The following is a 17,761-nucleotide window of genomic DNA, read 5'->3' on the forward strand; positions in this document are numbered from 1 at the left end:
TTCATTTAGTATTTATTTGTTTCCAGGAATGTCCAGAGCCATGACAGTGACTCTTGGCCAGTTTGAGGACTAAACATTTGGAATGTTCACATAATCACTGATAAGTGAGGTTATTCTGTATACCTGAGACTGTGGATCAGGCTAGAGCAGGTCGTCAGTGTTGTTCTGTGTCAGCAGGAAGATTCATGCTATACATCTGGGGGGCGACATCTCACACACATCTCTAGTTTGCAGCCAGAGAGAAATGCATGTTCCCAAGGCACTTGCAGAGAGGGGTGACTTGCACCCCACCTCTCTAGTGTTTGCCCATGGATACCCTTCCTGTTACTCTTGCACTGTATCCTTCACTGCAACAAACCTTAGTCATGATCATAACTTGTCAAGTTGTATGAGTCTTTCCAGTGAATCACCAAACTAGTGGGAGATCATGGGACCCTTGGAGCAGAGTGAAATGATGTTTAGGGGGTAAAAGAGGAGCTTGTTGCTATAAGAGGAAGGGAATGTGCTCTATTCATCCCTCCCTAAGCTCCATTATTTGGCAGAATTGTGGTCCCCCCCCCAAAGATGTCCACATTATAATCCCCAGAACCTGTGAATATTTTACCTTTCACAGCAAAAGGAAGTTTACAGATGTGATTAAATTAAAGATCTTGAGATGGAGCGATTATCCTGGATCACCCAGTGGGCCCAATGTTATCGTAAGGGTTCCTATAAAACAGAAGCTGGAGGGTCAGAGTCAGAAAAACAGATGTGATGATGGAAATTGGGGGTGAGGTGATGTGGGGCCACAGGAGGTAGAAGAAGGCAAGGAAGTGGATTCTTCCCTGGAGCTTCCAGAAGGGGGAAGGAAGCCCTGCTGATGCCTTGACCTTGGCCCTGTGAAACTAATTTCAGATTTCCAACCTCTAGAACTATAAGACTGGAGTATGTCCCTACTCTTCTGTGTGACACTAAGAAGAGCATCCAGGTCGAAGAAGCTTTGAATTGTGTAGGACGTAAACATTGGTCACAGCTAGACCAGAAACTGTCCCCCAAGAGGACACATGCTGCGATCTCAGTGGGCAGGCACTTCCCGCAGACAGGGCTAGAGCCGTGGAGCTGTGGGGCTGAGAGCCAAGGACAGCCTGGCATCCAGCTGGGTGGGCCCTGCTGTGGCTCGGCGAACCCTCAGCAGGTTGGGGGACAAGGTGCCATCAAGCTCCCAGTGCAGTTCTGGTTTTGGGTCAATCTCTTTTTTGGCACGTTCTTCCCCTTTCCCAATCACTCTGCAACTTAAAATGAAGAAGCAGCAGAGGAAGGAAGCAGATAACAAAATAGGGACAGGAAGTGACAGTATTGAGGGCTGGAACTCCTAGGCCAGATGTCGGAAGACAAGGATCTGGATGTTCTGGGGCCAGGGAGACAGGTCCATCAGTCTGTTTGTCACTCGACCCCTTCTCTGCCTCCAGGTGAGTGGGTCTGGGACTAGTCACTTATTGAATCTTCCCTGGGTGGGGGGAAGAGGAGAACTTTTGTCTAGGAGAGCAATTTCAGGAGAGCAGGTAACACACAGGTCCCATGAAACTGCTACCACCTACCCTGGGCGGGAGGATATTGGGACTGTGGCTGTTCACTGCCAGGCACAGAGGCGGGGGACATTTTGTTAGCCCACTGGGTGTGTGTGTGTGTGTGTGGCATCAGTTGCTAACATTACGCCAGGGTCTGTGCCTAGCACTTGACATCAGTGATCTCATTTACTCCTCACAACAGTCATTAGGAGGTGGATGCCACCATCCTGATGGAGGAACTGGGAACTAGAGAGATGCCAGGTAGGGAGAGGTGTACTCTCCAAAGGAATGGGAGGAGAGGGGTTAAGGGGACAACAGTCCAGCTTCCTAGGAGGAGCAAAGTGAGGACAAGCCAGAGGCTAGGTGTTTGGGTGTGTAGGGCTTGGAGGAGCAGACCCCAGATTCCCAAGAGGCCTGATGAATGCAGTTGGAGAGGGTGACTGGGGCAGCAGTAATGTGAGTGGCCAGGAGAATGAGCCACTGTAGGCAGAGTTAGCGATGGCTTGGGTGTGCAGCCACCAATCATCTAGAATCCACCTTGGCAAGTGCAGGCCAGAAGTGATTGTTGACAACCCACCAGAAGGTCCCAGCAGGTAGTCCTAGCTTTTGGCCTCGAGGAGCCAAACAAGGATGCTGAATTGGTCTTAAGCTGCACTGGAGAGCCTAGAATGAGGGATTTCAGTAAGATTTGAGGAACTATTGTGTTTTTTATCTTTTTACCCAACTGAATAAATCCATGCCAAACTGTTGGGGGAAGTCACATTGTAGAATTTGTGAAGACTCAGGTCTACTTAGTGAAACAGGTTCTGGTTGTAGACTTTGGCATCAAGGAATGAGACTCGACTGCCAAGTATGGCCATTCTGAGCAGCAATCTGTCTGTTTAAGGGGATGTTTACCCTAGAACCTGGAAATCCTGCTTTGGGAGCCACTTAGGCATCCAACATGGGGCTCTGATGAATGGCCTTGGGCGCCTGCTATGGAATACAAACTGAAGTTGGAAACAGCAAACTGTAGACATATAGTGACACGGATGAGGCTTAAGAATCTGGTGCTGAGTGAAAAAAGCAAAACCGGAATGAGACGAATGGCCCGAAACCCTGTGGTTTTAAACATATGCATACAGAGCAAGCATATGCGCCTTATGATCACACGAGGCAATGATGTCCACTGAAGGGCTGTCTTTGAGGAGTGTGAACAGGGGATGAAACGGAACACACCAAACAAAGAAATTACAAGTTTGGTGGGTGGAGACGGGGGGCACTTTTCTGGACCAATGAAGTCAACACACAGGACCTGAGGGAAACTCCAAGGACAAAACAAAACAAAACTCAAGACAGAAAACCCGATAAAGCATGTTGGGGCAGGGTTAGGAGAGAATGGTGTACACAGGTATGGCGGTGGCTCAGAGGCAGGGGGCAAGTCTGCCAGTGCCAGGGTTGGGAGGGAAGGCTTTTTCCATGTCTTGAAAGAAGCTGAGGGGGTGTAGGTGCCCCAGCAAGTGGATGGGAGGCTGGATGGGCCTGAGATCACCGTGTGCACCAGCTGACTGGCTGGAGGGAACACCTGCAGTTTGGGTTCTGGAAGGCTTTTGCGATGGCTGGGGCACAGAATATGAGCTGTGGAGGACAGGGAGAGGCTGGAGGCCAGCCAAGAGCTGGGTCTGGTGTATCGCACTAGGATCTGGATTTGACCATAGTTGAAGGGGAGATGGCGAAAGTTTGAAAGCAGGGAAACCACTGAATCAGATTTCACAGCTTCCTCCTTTTCTTTCAAAAGCACCAGCAAAATGTGTGTTCTTCACACGCTGGGCCTCCAGATTTGACATCCATTCAAGGACATCACACCTCTCTATTCCAAAGGCTCTATTTCTATGGTAGTTGGTTATTAGTGCTGGTATTGGGGGGCCTTCCAGAGTTGGACAGGCCCCAGAAAAAATTTTCCTCAATTATTAAGGTTTTGACTCATATTATTCTTCATCTCCATGGTTTTATTTAGAGTTCACTTATTTTTCTTAGTTTTCAAAATGCATTTGTCATATGGTTATTTTATTTCCTAGAACTCTATATTGAGTGCCTCTCAAGAGGTGTGTGGATTTTTTAAAATAAAGTAAATCTTAGTAGAAGTAATTACAGGTAGCTTGTGCTCATTACTGCTTCATCCTTCCTTTGCTCAGGGCTGCCTATACAGGCAGGTGTCTAATTTTCTTTTCTCCTAGTTTTGGAGCTGAGCTTTCTGACTTTTCTCCTACATATGGGTCACTCATTGCTGAGAGCAGGGGAGAGGTCCAGACACCTGTCTTTAGGAGGCGACTCTCTTGCGTGGCACCATCTCCCCTGCCCCGGTCCCTTCATTTCCTGCTGCTAATGCTCTGAAAAGCCTGGTCTTCCCAGGCCCATGTGCTGTGCTCTGGATAAAGAATAAAGACATAGAACAGGGTGTAGGACAGAGGAGAGTAACATTCTGAGACCCATCTCCCATCCGTATCCCTCACTTCCCACCCAGCCAGGTAGCCTCCTGCTTCTCTGTGTTCTCATTAAACAACAATGACAACAACACAACAACAACAAAAAATCTTTCTTGGGATATAGTTTACATACCATGCAACTCTCCCATTTAAAGTATGCAGTTCGATGTCTCTCGGCATACTCATCACTGCACTCGATCTTAGAGCATCTTCATCATCTTCAAAAGGAAACCCTATACTTTCTAGCTATCATCTCTCCCTGCATCTCCCCAAGTGCTAAGCAACCACTACATACTTCTGTATTTATAGGTTTCCTTATTCTGGACTTTCCTATGAATGGAATCACATATTATGTGGTCTTCAGTGACTGACTCCCTTCACTTTGCATAATGTTTTCAGATTCACCTTGCAGCAGGTTTCATTCTTTTTAATGGCTGAGTAATATTTCATTGTAAGGTTAGGTCACATTTTGTTTATCCATTCATCTGTTGATAGGCCCTTGGGTTATTTCTACCTTTTGACCATTTTGAATAATGTTACTAGAAACCTTTGTGTCCCAGTTTTTGTGTGGACATAGGTTTTCATTTCTCTTGGGTGTACACCTAGGAGTGGAATCACTGGGTCAGGTGGTAACTCTATGTGGGATCCTTTGACGAATTTGTAGACTGTTTTCCAAAGTGGTTGACCCATTTTCCTTTCCCATGAATGGGTGTATGGGTATTGTGACTTCTCGACATCCTTGCCAAGACTTACTATCTGACTTTTGGTGCTAGCCATTCTAGTGGGTGTAAAGTAGTGTCTCACCATGGTTTGATTTGTATTCCTTGATGGCTGCATTTCCCTAAGAATGTTGTCTGCACTTATCTTTGGACTGCTCCAGCCTCTACCTCCTCCCTAGAGTGGTGGAGCAGACAGTGGTAAGATGAGCCTTGTCTTCTAGGAGCTCAGCTTCTTCCCCAAATGTACATTGTTCCAGGTGCTCCTGACAACTGCTGGTGGGGCTGGGGAGGCCAAAGCCCTATGGGCCTCCTGTTGTCCCTAAGCAGAATGGCTCTGGGCATTGGGTTGACACCAGACGGTGGTTCTTATTTGTGTAAGCCATGCTGTGGATTGTGCAGCCTGTAGCCTCGGGCATTGGTAAGATGTTGGGGTGATGAAGGTGGGGAGGAAGCTGTGTTTCCTTTGGGAAGATGATGTTTGACTTCATAGCCACTAAGCTATTTGTCAGTTTCCTCCCTCCCCAAATCCCAAGGGATAACAAACCACACTGGGATTTGTGGACTTGATTTGGTGATGTCTAGTTTCAGGACCTCTCTATGCCTCCGTCTTCTTATATATAAAGTGGGGATAATGGTACCTGCCTTATAGCTTTGTTGTGAACTTGAATAATTTGGGTGAAGCTGATATCTATGTCTTTGAGTATATGATTCTGATGTGTAAGTTGAATTGGAGGCAATATATAGCTGGTGGACAGACCAGATGAGAAGCTAGTCCTGGTCCAGGACTGTTCTAAAGATATTTAATATTTACTGAGCAGTTGCTGCATTACAGGCACTGGGGCAAGTGCTTTACATTTGTTCACTCCTTTGTTTCCTATGAGGTAAGAATGGTTACTATTACTCTATTTTACAGATGGAGAAGCTGGGGATGAGAGTGATTTAGCAACATGCCCAAGGGCACATGGTTAGTATATAATGGAGATGGGACTCGAATCTGTGTGACTCCAGAACCTATGCTCTTCACCAACATTCTTATACTGATTTAGGTTAGTGGTATACAAGCAGGTGGAGCTTCCTCATAGGAAGTTAGAAAGTTGGGTCTGGAGCTTAGGAGAGAGATGAGGTTAGAGGAAGAGATATGAGGTCAACCACATGGAAGTAGTGGTTGAGAGAGTTATGGGGAATCCTCATACCAGATCTTTAAGTGGGGTGTTTTGTAACCCAAAAGGGACAGCTGGTTAGGTCAAGCAAGCAGCCTTGGACAGGAAGAAGCATGAGAGACAGGAACAAAGTTTCTCTTCTGTTGAAGGTTTCATATTTTGGGATTGACTTTCATGAAGCCTTCAGGTATGATCCAAACATTATATTGCCATTAAATGAAGGAAAAATCAGCAGATTTCTCTAATTGTTCTTAGTCCATTCTCTAAAGTATCTGTTGCCACTCTTCCCCTTTTCCTAAGTAGTGCTTCAAATTAGGAAGTGGATAGGAGATGAAAAAGGAAGGAGGGGAGAGACAGAAACACAAAGGAGACTTGAGTAATTAGAAAGTGGATGCCCCAGGCTCTGTCACAAACACCTGGATTCCAGCTGGAACCTGGATTTGCTGGGGACACCAGCGAGAGAGACAGGACCATGTGGCTGTCCCTAGTTCTGCTCCTTCTCTACCTCTCAGGTGAGTGGGGCTGGGGCTTTGGGCACCTTTTGGGCACCTGGTATTGGCATAGTGGGTAGGTCCGTCCTGGTTTCAAACCAGAGGTGAAGTCTCAGCAGAACCTGGAAAGGCACATCCATTCACCCATCTTTATATCCTTCTATCCAGTCAAACATTCATCTACAGATCCGATATATGCTTACTGAGCACCAGCTGTGTGCCAGGGCCATTCTGGGTGCTATGTTTAAGAGCAACTTCTGCACTCAGGGACTCATGGCTGAATGAAGGAGTCAAGTCACTGTGATACAACATAGAACTTGCTGTAGAAGAGATTTATTCACATGATGTGGAAATGTACAACAGGTGCCCATAACACTACTCTTGATCTGATACAAGTCCTCACTGAGGCTCTGCTGGATGTTGGTCTTGATGGATGAATGAGTTGGCTGAGTGGAAAGTGGGAATAGCTTTTGCAAAAGTATGGATCTCTTCAAAGGTCATGGAAAGTTCAGGAATTAGCAATAGTTCTGTTTTGTTAGAGCTTAGTTTTAAAGGGGTTGGAAAGATTTGTTAGAAGGAATTAATGAGAGGTCTAAGAAGACATCCTCAGCATCCCCCTTAAGCCCTACCAGAACAAGGTGTGGTGCAGTCGGGCAAATAAAATCGTCCATTGAAGGTTGGAGTTTCAGAAAAGAAAGTCTTTTTTTTTTTTTAAGATTTTATTTATTTATGATAGTCACACACAGAGAGAGAGAGAGAGAGAGAGGCAGAGACACAGGCAGAGGGAGAAGCAGGCTCCATGCACCGGGATCCCGACGTGGGATTCGATCCCGCGTCTCCAGGATCGCGCCCTGGGCCAAAGGCAGGCGCCAAACCGCTGCGCCACCCAGGGATCCCAGAAAAGAAAGTCTTAAAAAAAAAAAAAGACATTCAACATGCATGAGAACCCATTCTCTGAAGGAAGTAAGGTTAGGGTAAAAATTAGGGGGTATTCTTTATGTTTGTAGAATAATTTTTATGTTGGGCAAGACATAGAACATGCCCAACATAATGATAGACTGTTCCACTGTTCCAGTATAGTGGGTGTAAAGGCAGAGGTTTAAAGAAAGATGACCCCCTGGGTGACCCTGGCCAAAGCATGATTTTATTCTCAGTAAAACAGAAGAATGGACAGGATAACCTTCAAGGTCCCGCAGGACTCTCATAACTGAGATCTTAGAAGAACATCTAAAAGAGATGCATCTCATTACACATGGGAGGTGCTCAAAATGTCTTAAATGAGAATGACCATGATAATGGGGATTTTCTCCCCCTCCCCCATTTTTTTGGGTAATGGACTTTTTTCTGAATCACCATAATTAATGAAATGGGAACCCAAAGCAGTAGTGGCTGAAGCCGGCTTGTACCTGCTTACAAGAGCTGATTATGGCCTTATTTTTCCAACCCCATATCCAGTGACAGCATGTTGTTAGCCTGAAATCAGTCATAGTGAGAGTATCTACAGCACAGAAACTGGGGAACACTACAACCATGGCTTCTCCTTGACTTCCCTGCACTCCCCCTTGCTCCCTTCCCAAAGCCGGTTTTCTAGCACATCGCTGCTTCCTCATATCTGTTTGCTTAAATCTGATAAAATTGCCTAGCTTGGGTACAGTTAAACTGCAGCTGGAAACTTCTTCCCACCCCCTTCCAGTCCCACGGGGACTGGCTGATCTCTCCAGCCCTACAGGTTCACCTTTCCATCCATTTACAGCTAGGGTTCCTCTTGGGTCCAGATAAAAACTTTGGAGTCACTTGTAAAGACTGAATTTTTTTTTCCATCCCAGTTCTTGGCTTAGCTCCTTCCTCTCTGTCCCAGCATTCTCCCACTCACCACACCCATCAGAATTCCAAACACCATTTGGAAAAACGTGACCACTTTACATTTATGGAGGGTTGTATGGCTAACCTGAGAAGGGAAGGGGGAAAGTTTGTAGAGAAAGAAGGTAAGGCCCCGGGATGATGATGGGGCTGGTGGTGGTCAGTTCGTGCTCCAAACATGTGTCAAGAGGCCTATGAGGGTCTCCTTGGGATCCAGCCCTTCCCAGCAGTGTATTGCTCCTCCCTTGAGAGTGATTTGAATGAGAGCCAGGGGTTTACTTTTCCTCTTTTGAGAAAATGTGGAGAGCGGAGGATGCAAGAAGTGCTCAGAATAAGTTTGAGTTGCAGAAAACCTGAACGTAGAGCCTCATTCCAAAGGAAAGTGGTTTTGGACATGAGCTAATCTCATGCCTGGCAAAGGCTAAGGACAGGGCAGGACAGCCAGCAACCTCTGCGCCCTCTCCAGCTTCGTTCTGATTCTCCAAGGGCTGGGATCCCCATGTGGTTATTCAGTGTTTCTGGGCTCATAGGGAACAGGTCTCTATTCTTGTTGGCCATAGTCTCCAGACCCTCTGGTTTGGTCCTAAGCTCAGGTGTCCCTCCAAGTCCTCATCCCTGAGCCTGGGATCGTCCATACCTCCCTAGCAAATTTCCACTTGGGCTTCAGGCAGACAGCCCCTAAGGGGTTCCATTAAGACGGAGTCCTGGGATGTGGCTTATGTTTTCCAGGCTCTTTGTCCTTGACGGGCCCCGACTCTGTGATGGGCACCTTGGGTGGCTCTTTGAGTGTGCAGTGTCAGTACGAAAAGAAATACCAGGAGTATAACAAATACTGGTGCCGAGGAAACTATGACATAACATGTGAGAATATTGTGGAGACCAAGGGAAAAGAGAAAGAAGAGAGGAGTGGGCGCGTGACCATCAGAGACCATGCAGTTAACCTCACCTTTATAGTGACCATGGAGAACCTCACTGCAGATGATGCTGGATCCTACTGGTGTAAAATTCAGAAAATATGGCTCCTGGACATGTGGTCATATGACCCTTCAGTTCAGGTTAAAGTATCTGTTTTTGAAGGTAAGAGATCCTTTTACTCCATCAGTGGAGCTTATGGGATATGATTGAAAGTGGGGACAAGGATGAGTGCCATGCTGAAGAGTGTCTCTGGGTCTTGTCTAGTCCTCAGGCCCAGTGGTGTTGGGAAGAGCCTGTGTTGAGGGCAGGGAGAGAGGCAGATGACTCTTCAGACTTGGCATGGGTGGGGGTGTGTATCTGAAGGTCCTCTCACTCTCATAGGGCCAGGGCCTCACTCTATTGCCTGGGAGGCCCCTCCATGCCAGACCAAGACTTTCCACTATGCTCTTTGAAAATCTGTACCAAAAGAGATAAACTCTTCATATATATATCTTCAGCTTGCTCACAGAACATTCCTTCTACTATACTGTCCTGAAATTGGCCTCGCTTCCCTCATTTCAAGAAATAGTCTTCTTGAGTGGAAGTGCTTTCTCCTACACCAAAGTGCCATAGGGCGGTGAAGCCATGTCCAAATTCTCCCAGCCCTCTATCACAACTTCCAACCTATCACTTCCCACCTGCTTCCTTTAACTTTTGTGTCACATGGCCACATGCATTCTCTACTTCTCCTTCCATTGGCGTCTAGGTTATTCCTTGACATTTCTAATCCCTGTCATAATTTTGGGAGTTTTTAATGAGTAACTTGTCTCAGCTTCCAGGACCTTCTCAACTGCAGTGACCTACATTTCCACTCTCCAGAATCTTACTCCATGGCACATCTTGCTGTCACCTCAAACTGGTCCACGTCCAGAACCCTACACTCAGACGTTATACTTTCAGACAACTTTCTGTGCATCAGCCTTCTCACATCCTCAGCCCTACTGACCCTATTCTCAACCTCACATATGCCCCCAGTCCTTGGATCTCTCTTTCCATTCTCTCCCCATTTTTTGCCTAACCCACTTCTGCCCTGACGTCACTTCTTTCCTAAGCCAGGCCCCACTATCATGCAAGACTACATTTTCTTCACTTACCATGCACTATTTCCTTACCCACGTCTCAAGACCTTCATCCCTGAATCCATCTTAAAATTAGGGTGAGCAACCATTGGGGTTTTCCTAGGACTGACAAGTTTCATGGGATGCAGTGCCTTCCATGCTAAAACTGGAAAAATCTCAGGCAACCTAGGGCAAATTGATCTCCTACCTAAAATCTATCTGCTGCATTAACTGCTAAAGAAGACACAGATGGCGCCTATGGGTGTCAATACAAGTTCATGGTTTCTGATATGACTCTCCTGGTCTTTTACTTTACCAAGGGCACACGGGATATCGGACATGAACTCTCTCTATTTCTTTTCTTCTCCCTCTACAAACTTCTGTGATGCCTGACCCATTCTTCCCCCTTTCCCTTCTAGGTTGAGGGCCGTTTCCCTCCACCTATTCAAGAACAATCATCCTGAGGTTGGCTCCTCACTCTGTAGCTCCTTGCTTCCCCATCCCCTTGAGCCAAATTCCCTCATTGCTCTTCCTCCGTCAATTATCCTCACTCTCTTCACCCCAGCCAGGAAAAACACATTTTCTTGTCCTAAAAATATCTTGTAATCCCCATGGCTTCCTCTAGGTGCCACCATTCTTCATCTCTCTCCTTTCTACTTGCCTGGAAGGTAGCTGAGGTCCAAGTCCTCTGCTCCTGCTCTACTTGATGGGGTTCCCCCCTGTGCCCACTCTCTATCAACTTCAGTCCATCTACTTAGTTGCCTCTGTCCTGTGTGAGGGCAGGGATGGTGCCACAATCATCAATGAATTCCCAACGGCAAAGACATCAAGAGCTGTGGTTGGATGAAAAGGAGCCTGTCCTGGGAGTGCCAGGAGGGGCTAAGCCTCTGGGAGGCTTGATTTTTTGGGGAATTATGAGGTTGGGGCAGATTGGGCATGGGGACACAGATTGTATCAATAGCCTGGACATCTGAGATTTAGCCCCTCTTCAGCAGGGAGTTAAAATGGCCTTAGTTTCCATTTGAAGGGTGCTGTGAAACCCCTCCCACAGTCTCTTTGAGGCTTCTGGGCCACAGGCAGAGCCATCTTTTCCAGACTTGCCCCTGCCCCTTCTCCCTCTGGGGCTCCTCAGCTGGAGAAACCCATAAGAGACCCCTGCTCTCACTCTGGGTGGAGTCAGACTTGGAATGGAAAGAAAGATCTGGAACTTATTAGAGGTGGCTCTTATGATCAATTCTGGAAAAGTCTCATTTGGTCCCTGAGGAGCTCACTCCAGCCAGGAAGTGGCCTGGGGCTAGTTGCAGAGCATCTTTTGAGTCCCTTCTGCAAGTGGGCAGTTGTGTGTAGCACTGGATCCAAACAGGCACTTAGTGCATGGCTGGTGAGAGAGCGGCATCTGATGTGTGATTTGTCTCCAGCACCAAGTAAAACCACAGAGAGGACCACATGTCGAGCTGCATCTGCTGGCTTTCTGGGACCAAACACCAAGCAGAACCTCAGCACCGAGGAGGTGTTGACCTGCTCCGGGTAAGGAAAGGACTCACAGCCTAGAGACCACAGACGAGGGGGTTCAGCAGCCTTATGGGACTTTGGTCGGGGCTGGCAACACACCATGACCTTCTTACCTCACTGCTGGGTTTTCTTCCAGTTCTGGTCCCGATTTTTACATTCTCCGTGGCTGCATGGGGATTCCATGTGGAATGTATCACTTGTTTTGTGAACGCTCTCCCCCATGGGGCAGCTGCAGGGGAACAGGAGGCTGGTTCAGGTGGACATGTAGCCCCTCCCATGATCACTGCTCCCCCTCTCCTTTCCCACCTGGTTCTGGACTCTGGGTGCTGGTTCTGTGACCCCAAATTGGCCTTGCCTCCAAAGGTCTTTACTGTATCAGAGATCCAGGAGCTGCTTGTAGGGAGTGGGGGAGTTGGGCTGGCTCTAGGCTATTCTCTTCCCAAAGATACCCAGAAAGGGCCCTGCAGGGCAGAGGACAAGAGTCAGGGCTTTATTTTTTATTTTTTTTTACAAGATTTTATTTATTTATTCATTAGACACACACACACACACACACACACACACAGAGCTAGAGACACAGGCAAAGGGAGAAGCAGGCTCCATGCAGGGAGCCTGACATGGAACTCGATCCCGGGACTCCAGGATCACGCCCTGGACCAAAGGCAGGCGCTAAACTGCTGAGCCACCCAGGGATCCGTGAGTCAGGGCTTTAAAGTGAGAGTGGGGGTGGCTTTCAAGAAGTGAGTTGATAAGGAAAAATGTGAGAGGAAAGGACAGAGAGGAAGCTTCTGGAAAGCAGGCACTGCTGGGCCCCTCTTCTCTTTGCCCCATTACCTCTCCTTTGCAGGATTCTCATGATCAAGGGAGGGGAGGTGATGGGGCCCCAGAGAGGGGCTGCCTTGGCATGTGTCCTTTCCAGGTTTGATCTAGAAACCTGGAAATAATATGTCTCTAGAGTCAGGGCACAGGTGGTGAAAGAAGGGTCCTGGGTTTCCCCCTGAGGAGCCAGTCATTTCCTGTCCCTATATCCCCCCACAGGTCCTTGCTCAGCAGTATCCACTTCTTGCTCTTGGTCTTCCTGAAGCTGCCCCTGTTCTTGACATTGGTGGGTGCTGTCCTCTGGGTGAACAGGCCTCAGAAGGGCTGTGGAGGAAGTCAGCCTGATGAGAAAACCCCACAACACAGTGCACCGCTCCCAGGAATGCCCTGTCCAGGAATATAACCTTTCAGAGTGGACAAGAGAGACCTTCAGAATTCAGACTCCAGGGCAGGGGGGTAGCAGTGCCTGGATTCTGGAGACACCAGGTCTTCTGGGAGTATGGTTCCCATGTTTCGATGGAGAATCCTGGGTCTTAGAGGACACTTTCTCTGAGTCCTCAGATACAGGGAGGATGAGTCTCCTGGGCTCATGCTTGGGGTCCTTCTGTGCCCCAGACCCTGTAGGTCCTTGCCCTCATGCCTACTTCCCAAAGGAAAGAATTCTCTGGAAGTTGCTGGAAATCCTGACCCTTTATGCTTCTCCTTGCCACAAAAGCTTCTCAGCTCAGTGCTCTCCTGGACAATAACCACCTCCTTCCTGCAGCCCAGAGGCTCCTTGAAGATTCACCCTTCACAGCCTCAGTCCTTGGGCTCACTGGGCTTCAAGCTCACGTATGTCCCTGTGATCAGGGAGTGTATGGCTGGGCTCAGCACATCTCTGCCTGAGCCAACCATGACTGAGAAACTTTAGGTTAAACTTCTGGGGCTGATTGGAACAGTAGTGAGAAGAGGCAATAGGTGCCCCTAACATCACTCCTGAAATCCCCCAATCTGGAGGGCCTCCTGTCCACAGAGTTGATGGACGGTCCACTTTAGAAGTCTGGCTGAAGCCACATGTCAAGTTGGTGTTTTCCACAGGAGAAGCAGACATGGTTTTCCAAAGACAGGGTACAGGACACAGAAGTGAGGAGATACTTCCCCACATTGGAATGTCATGATGCCACAGCCACCAGGAGGCACACCAGCCCCGCAAAGGGCTTGGTTGGTTTTGAATGCTTGTCAGTGGCTCCTCAGCTTCCAGAAAACACTCTGAGCTCCTGAGCCCTGTGTCCATAGGCAGGGCTGCCACACATGGAACCTGAGCCCTGGCATGGCTTCCACAAGGGCAGGGCCACTCATGGCAGAGGAGAGCTGCAAGTGGCCCAGGACTCCACTGAAGAAGAAGTTCAGCCAAAGAGGCATATATGGACCAAATAATAAAACAAAGGCCGATGTAGGAAACACAATGGTGGGCAAGAGAGAAGCTTGTGATGCACTTTATTTTTTTTTAAATTATTTTTAAGTATTTCAGTTTCTTCATATTTCCATATAAATTTTAGAATAAGCTTGTCTTTATCTACCAAAACGATCTTGCTGGGATTTTGATAGGAATCGTGTTAAACTTACAGATTTATATTGGGGGAATTGACATCTTTACAATGTTGATTCTTCCAGTCCAAAAACATGGTACCTCTTGCAATTCATTTAAATATTCTTTGGCTTTGGTCACCAGTGTTGTATAAATTTAGTGTGTGGATGCTGCACATGTTCTGTTAGATTTATACCCAGGTGTATCTTGTCAAGCAAGTGTGACTAGCACTGTGTGTTTCAATTTGCTTTCTACATGCTTGTTGCTAATATAGAAGTAGGATTGTGTGAGTCTTTATGTGTGTGTATATGTGTGTTTTTGTGTGTGTGTGTGCGTGTATTGATCTTTTATCCTGTGACTTGTTAAACTCATTTATTAGTTCTAACAGTTTGGCATTTTTTCCATAGATTCCTTGGGGTTTTCTACACAATTATGTCATCTGCACAGAGGGACAATTTTATTTCTTCTTTTCTAATCTGTGTGCTTTAATGGTGTCCTGGAAGCCCTAGGGAGCTGCTGGAAGATCTTAACTACTCTGGTGGCCATGTAGGACCTGCTGTTTTCTGGCATTTCTGTTTTTGAAAGAGAAACCAAAAGTGAAATTGTTCATGTTTACGTGTAAGCAACAAACTCCATTTAAAAAATATTCTAAAACAAAATATTGTGATCAAAACAAAACATATTTGTAACTTCATGCAATTCATGCCTGCAGTCTGTAATCTGTGAGTAAAGCAGAGAAATTGCTGAACTCCGTTGTGTCTGTCTGGTATTTACACTTGGGGCCATATGGTGCCCCCAACAGGCCTGGGAACTGACCTTTCAAGCACACAGATGGATTTGCAGGGACGCCATGGGGGCTGGCCCCAGGCTGGCTCTGGGGCAGATCCATGTCTGTTCCCTGGCCTTCTGACTGGGGCCGGTTGCCTCAGACCATCCAGGCACCTTGTTCTATAATGTGAAGTGAAAGCACTAGATCAAGATTCTTCCATGTGGCAATTCTAACATGGGACTGCAAATTTCTTGACACTCTTTATAAAGAGCTGGAGTTATGTCCCCTCCCCCTTGGGTCTAGGTAGGCTGTGGCTGCTGCAGCCAGTAGCCCAGAGCGGAGCTTTGCCAACTTTTTTCCCTTATAATTATCCTCCTAACAAGCCTGCTTATTCATTTTCTTTTCCTAGAAACGCCCCTCCCCATGCTATGGAATTTTAATACCAAAGATATACTTATATGCCTATGTTCTATCTATCAACTGATCCATCTATCAATTGATCATCTTGAATATATATCATTTTGTATATTAAAAAAGTATCATTTTTTCACCTTCCAAGAACTAGTGTTTGTCCCCATTGGAAGGCATGGATAGAGCATGGTGACAGAGACCCTGTGTGACTTCTAAGACCAGGCCAGAAGGAACCCTGTAGCTTCTTCTTCAGACTCTTGAAATGCTGGCTCTGAGAAGTCCCCCACTCAGAACCTGGCGGCCACATGGAGAGGTTACCTGTAAGGTCTCGGATCAACGATCAGGACTGAGTACAGTCAGGGCTGTGACTCAGGGTCACCCGGGCTCATGATCCGGTGCATAGGTGACAAGCTTCCAGATGACAGCAGCACCTAGCCATTTGAGTCACCCCACCCCACCCATTAAGTCTTCTAAACTGAGGCCTCAGACGTGATGGAGCAGAGATAGGCCATCTCTATCTCAATCCACTGGGATTCCTGGCCACAAAATCTGTGACATGACAAAGTGATCACTGTTTTATTCCATAAGGAAAATCTAAGCATAGACAACTGGACCGTCTGGGCTCTATCCGTTCTAGGGTCAAGCAAGATGGTAAGAGGAACGTGCTGCCTCTGCCGTGGGCCTGGTGGGCTGTGAGGAGTTGCTGGCTGCTGCCAAGGGCCCCTGTGTGACTCAGCTCTGTGGCGGGGACAGCTGGGCAGGAGCTCCCATGTGGTAACATGCAGGCTGCTGGGCTTGAGGTCTTGCCCTTTCCTAACGGGCGACCCAGAACCATGTGGGCTGCAAGTGTCAGCATGTGGCAGAGGTGTTCCCCACTGCAGCAGAACACCTCCCTGCCCCGCCACATCCACTTCTGCAATGCCCCCACCTCGTCAAAGGAAAGCTCTGGTCAAAAACCCACCAGCGCCTTTCCTAACAAACAGGCTCAAGGAGAGGAACAGAGCACCAGCAAAAGGCAGCTGGGGAATTTGCTTCAGAGGAAATAGTCCAGGACACAGAGCAGGGGGTCAGACAAGTCTACTTAGTCACAGAGGAATTATAGACAACACGACCTCACTAAAAGAAGGAGCTCAGGAAAGAGATATAGTTCCTCAAAAATGGTTCAAAATAAAATGTGGATACAAAAAAGAGCACCCAGAGTTCAGGAAAGATGTGAAGTGGAAGAGAAAAAAAAAAAAAAAACACCAAAGAACCAAAACCTTTATTGAGAAAAAATATGTATACTTTTGATAATTAAAAAAGAAAAAGGCTTGTGTCATTTTTTTTAATGTGTGAGCAAGAGGAAGTTACAGGAAGGGCTGAGCATCCCTGGCTTCCTTTTGCTCAGCTGGGGGGCAGGGTAGGGAGCATTGGAAGGAGTGGAAAGGCCAAACCCAGGAGTGGGTAATGCTGGGTCAGAGCTGGCTGTGGGGTAGACAGCATCACAAGCATGAAGGGGACAGTCTGAGCCCCTCGTTTGTCCTGTCTGGATGGAGAAGTCCAAACTGGCCCTGGAGCCCTGTGCCTGAAGGACCAGGGAGGCTAAGGGACCAACGGAGGGACAGAAATGAACTATTTTTGTGACCACTGGGTGAGTCCCCTGTCCTTGGAGGCCACCGATGTAGAGGGACATGGGGATACTTATATTGTTTCAATGCCCCTCTCCCCAAAATACTTATTACTTAAACAGGAAAAAGAGTAACTTCAATCAGTTTTGACAAATTTATAGTCATATATCTATACCTCTATTAAGATATTGATGCTAGCAATGGCCACGATAGCCAAACTGTGGAAGGAGCCTCGGTGTCCAACAAAAGATGAATGGATAAAGAAGATGTGGTTTATGTATACAATGGAATATTACTCAGCTATTAGAAATGACAAATACCCACCATTTGCTTCAACGTGGATGGAACTGGAGGGTATTATGCTGAGTGAAGTAAGTCAGTCGGAGAAGGACAAACATTATATGTTCTCATTCATTTGGGGAATATAAATAATAGTGAAAGGGAATATAAGGGAAGGGAGAAGAAATGTGTGGGAAATATCAGAAAGGGAGACAGAACGTAAAGACTGCTAACTCTGGGAAACGAACTAGGGGTGGTAGAAGGGGAGGAGGGCGGGGGCTGGGAGTGAATGGGTGACGGGCACTGGGTGTTATTCTGTATGTTAGTAAATTGAACACCAATAAAAAATAAATTAAAAAAAATATATTGATGCTATATGTTGGCAAACTGAACTCCAATTTAAAAAAAAAAAGGGAAGGATAAAAAAAAAAAGATCTTGATGCAATGACAGTAACCCAGGTATTCCTGCTTATGAAGGCTCATTCAACTGTACTCCTACCATGTGAAGGCTTTCTAATATATAATTCACATACACACACACAC

The 17,761-nt window shown here is 47.0% G+C and overlaps 1 protein-coding gene across 8 annotated transcripts; it reads left to right on the forward strand.

The window, feature by feature from the left end:
• Positions 1-1,313: 1,313 nt before the first annotated feature.
• On the forward strand, positions 1,314-14,900 carry CD300E (CD300e molecule). Of its 8 annotated transcripts, none has more exons than XM_038546667.1 (6): positions 1,350-1,448; positions 5,645-6,078; positions 6,195-6,403; positions 8,972-9,319; positions 11,673-11,781; positions 12,805-14,900. In XM_038546667.1, exons 3-6 carry the CDS (start codon positions 6,283-6,285, stop codon positions 12,986-12,988), a joined length of 762 nt encoding a protein of 253 aa, XP_038402595.1. In that variant the 5' UTR covers positions 1,350-1,448; positions 5,645-6,078; positions 6,195-6,282; the 3' UTR covers positions 12,989-14,900. The 8 variants fall into 8 exon arrangements, with proteins under 8 accessions (XP_038402594.1, XP_038402601.1, XP_038402600.1 ...); XM_038546668.1 differs by having other exon boundaries at positions 1,358-1,448; positions 5,645-5,695; XM_038546671.1 differs by having other exon boundaries at positions 1,358-1,448; positions 5,645-5,695; positions 6,292-6,403.
• Positions 14,901-17,761: the final 2,861 nt, after the last annotated feature.

Source organism: Canis lupus, chromosome 9, assembly GCF_011100685.1.
Source record: "Canis lupus familiaris isolate Mischka breed German Shepherd chromosome 9, alternate assembly UU_Cfam_GSD_1.0, whole genome shotgun sequence".
NCBI lineage: Eukaryota > Metazoa > Chordata > Mammalia > Carnivora > Canidae > Canis > Canis lupus.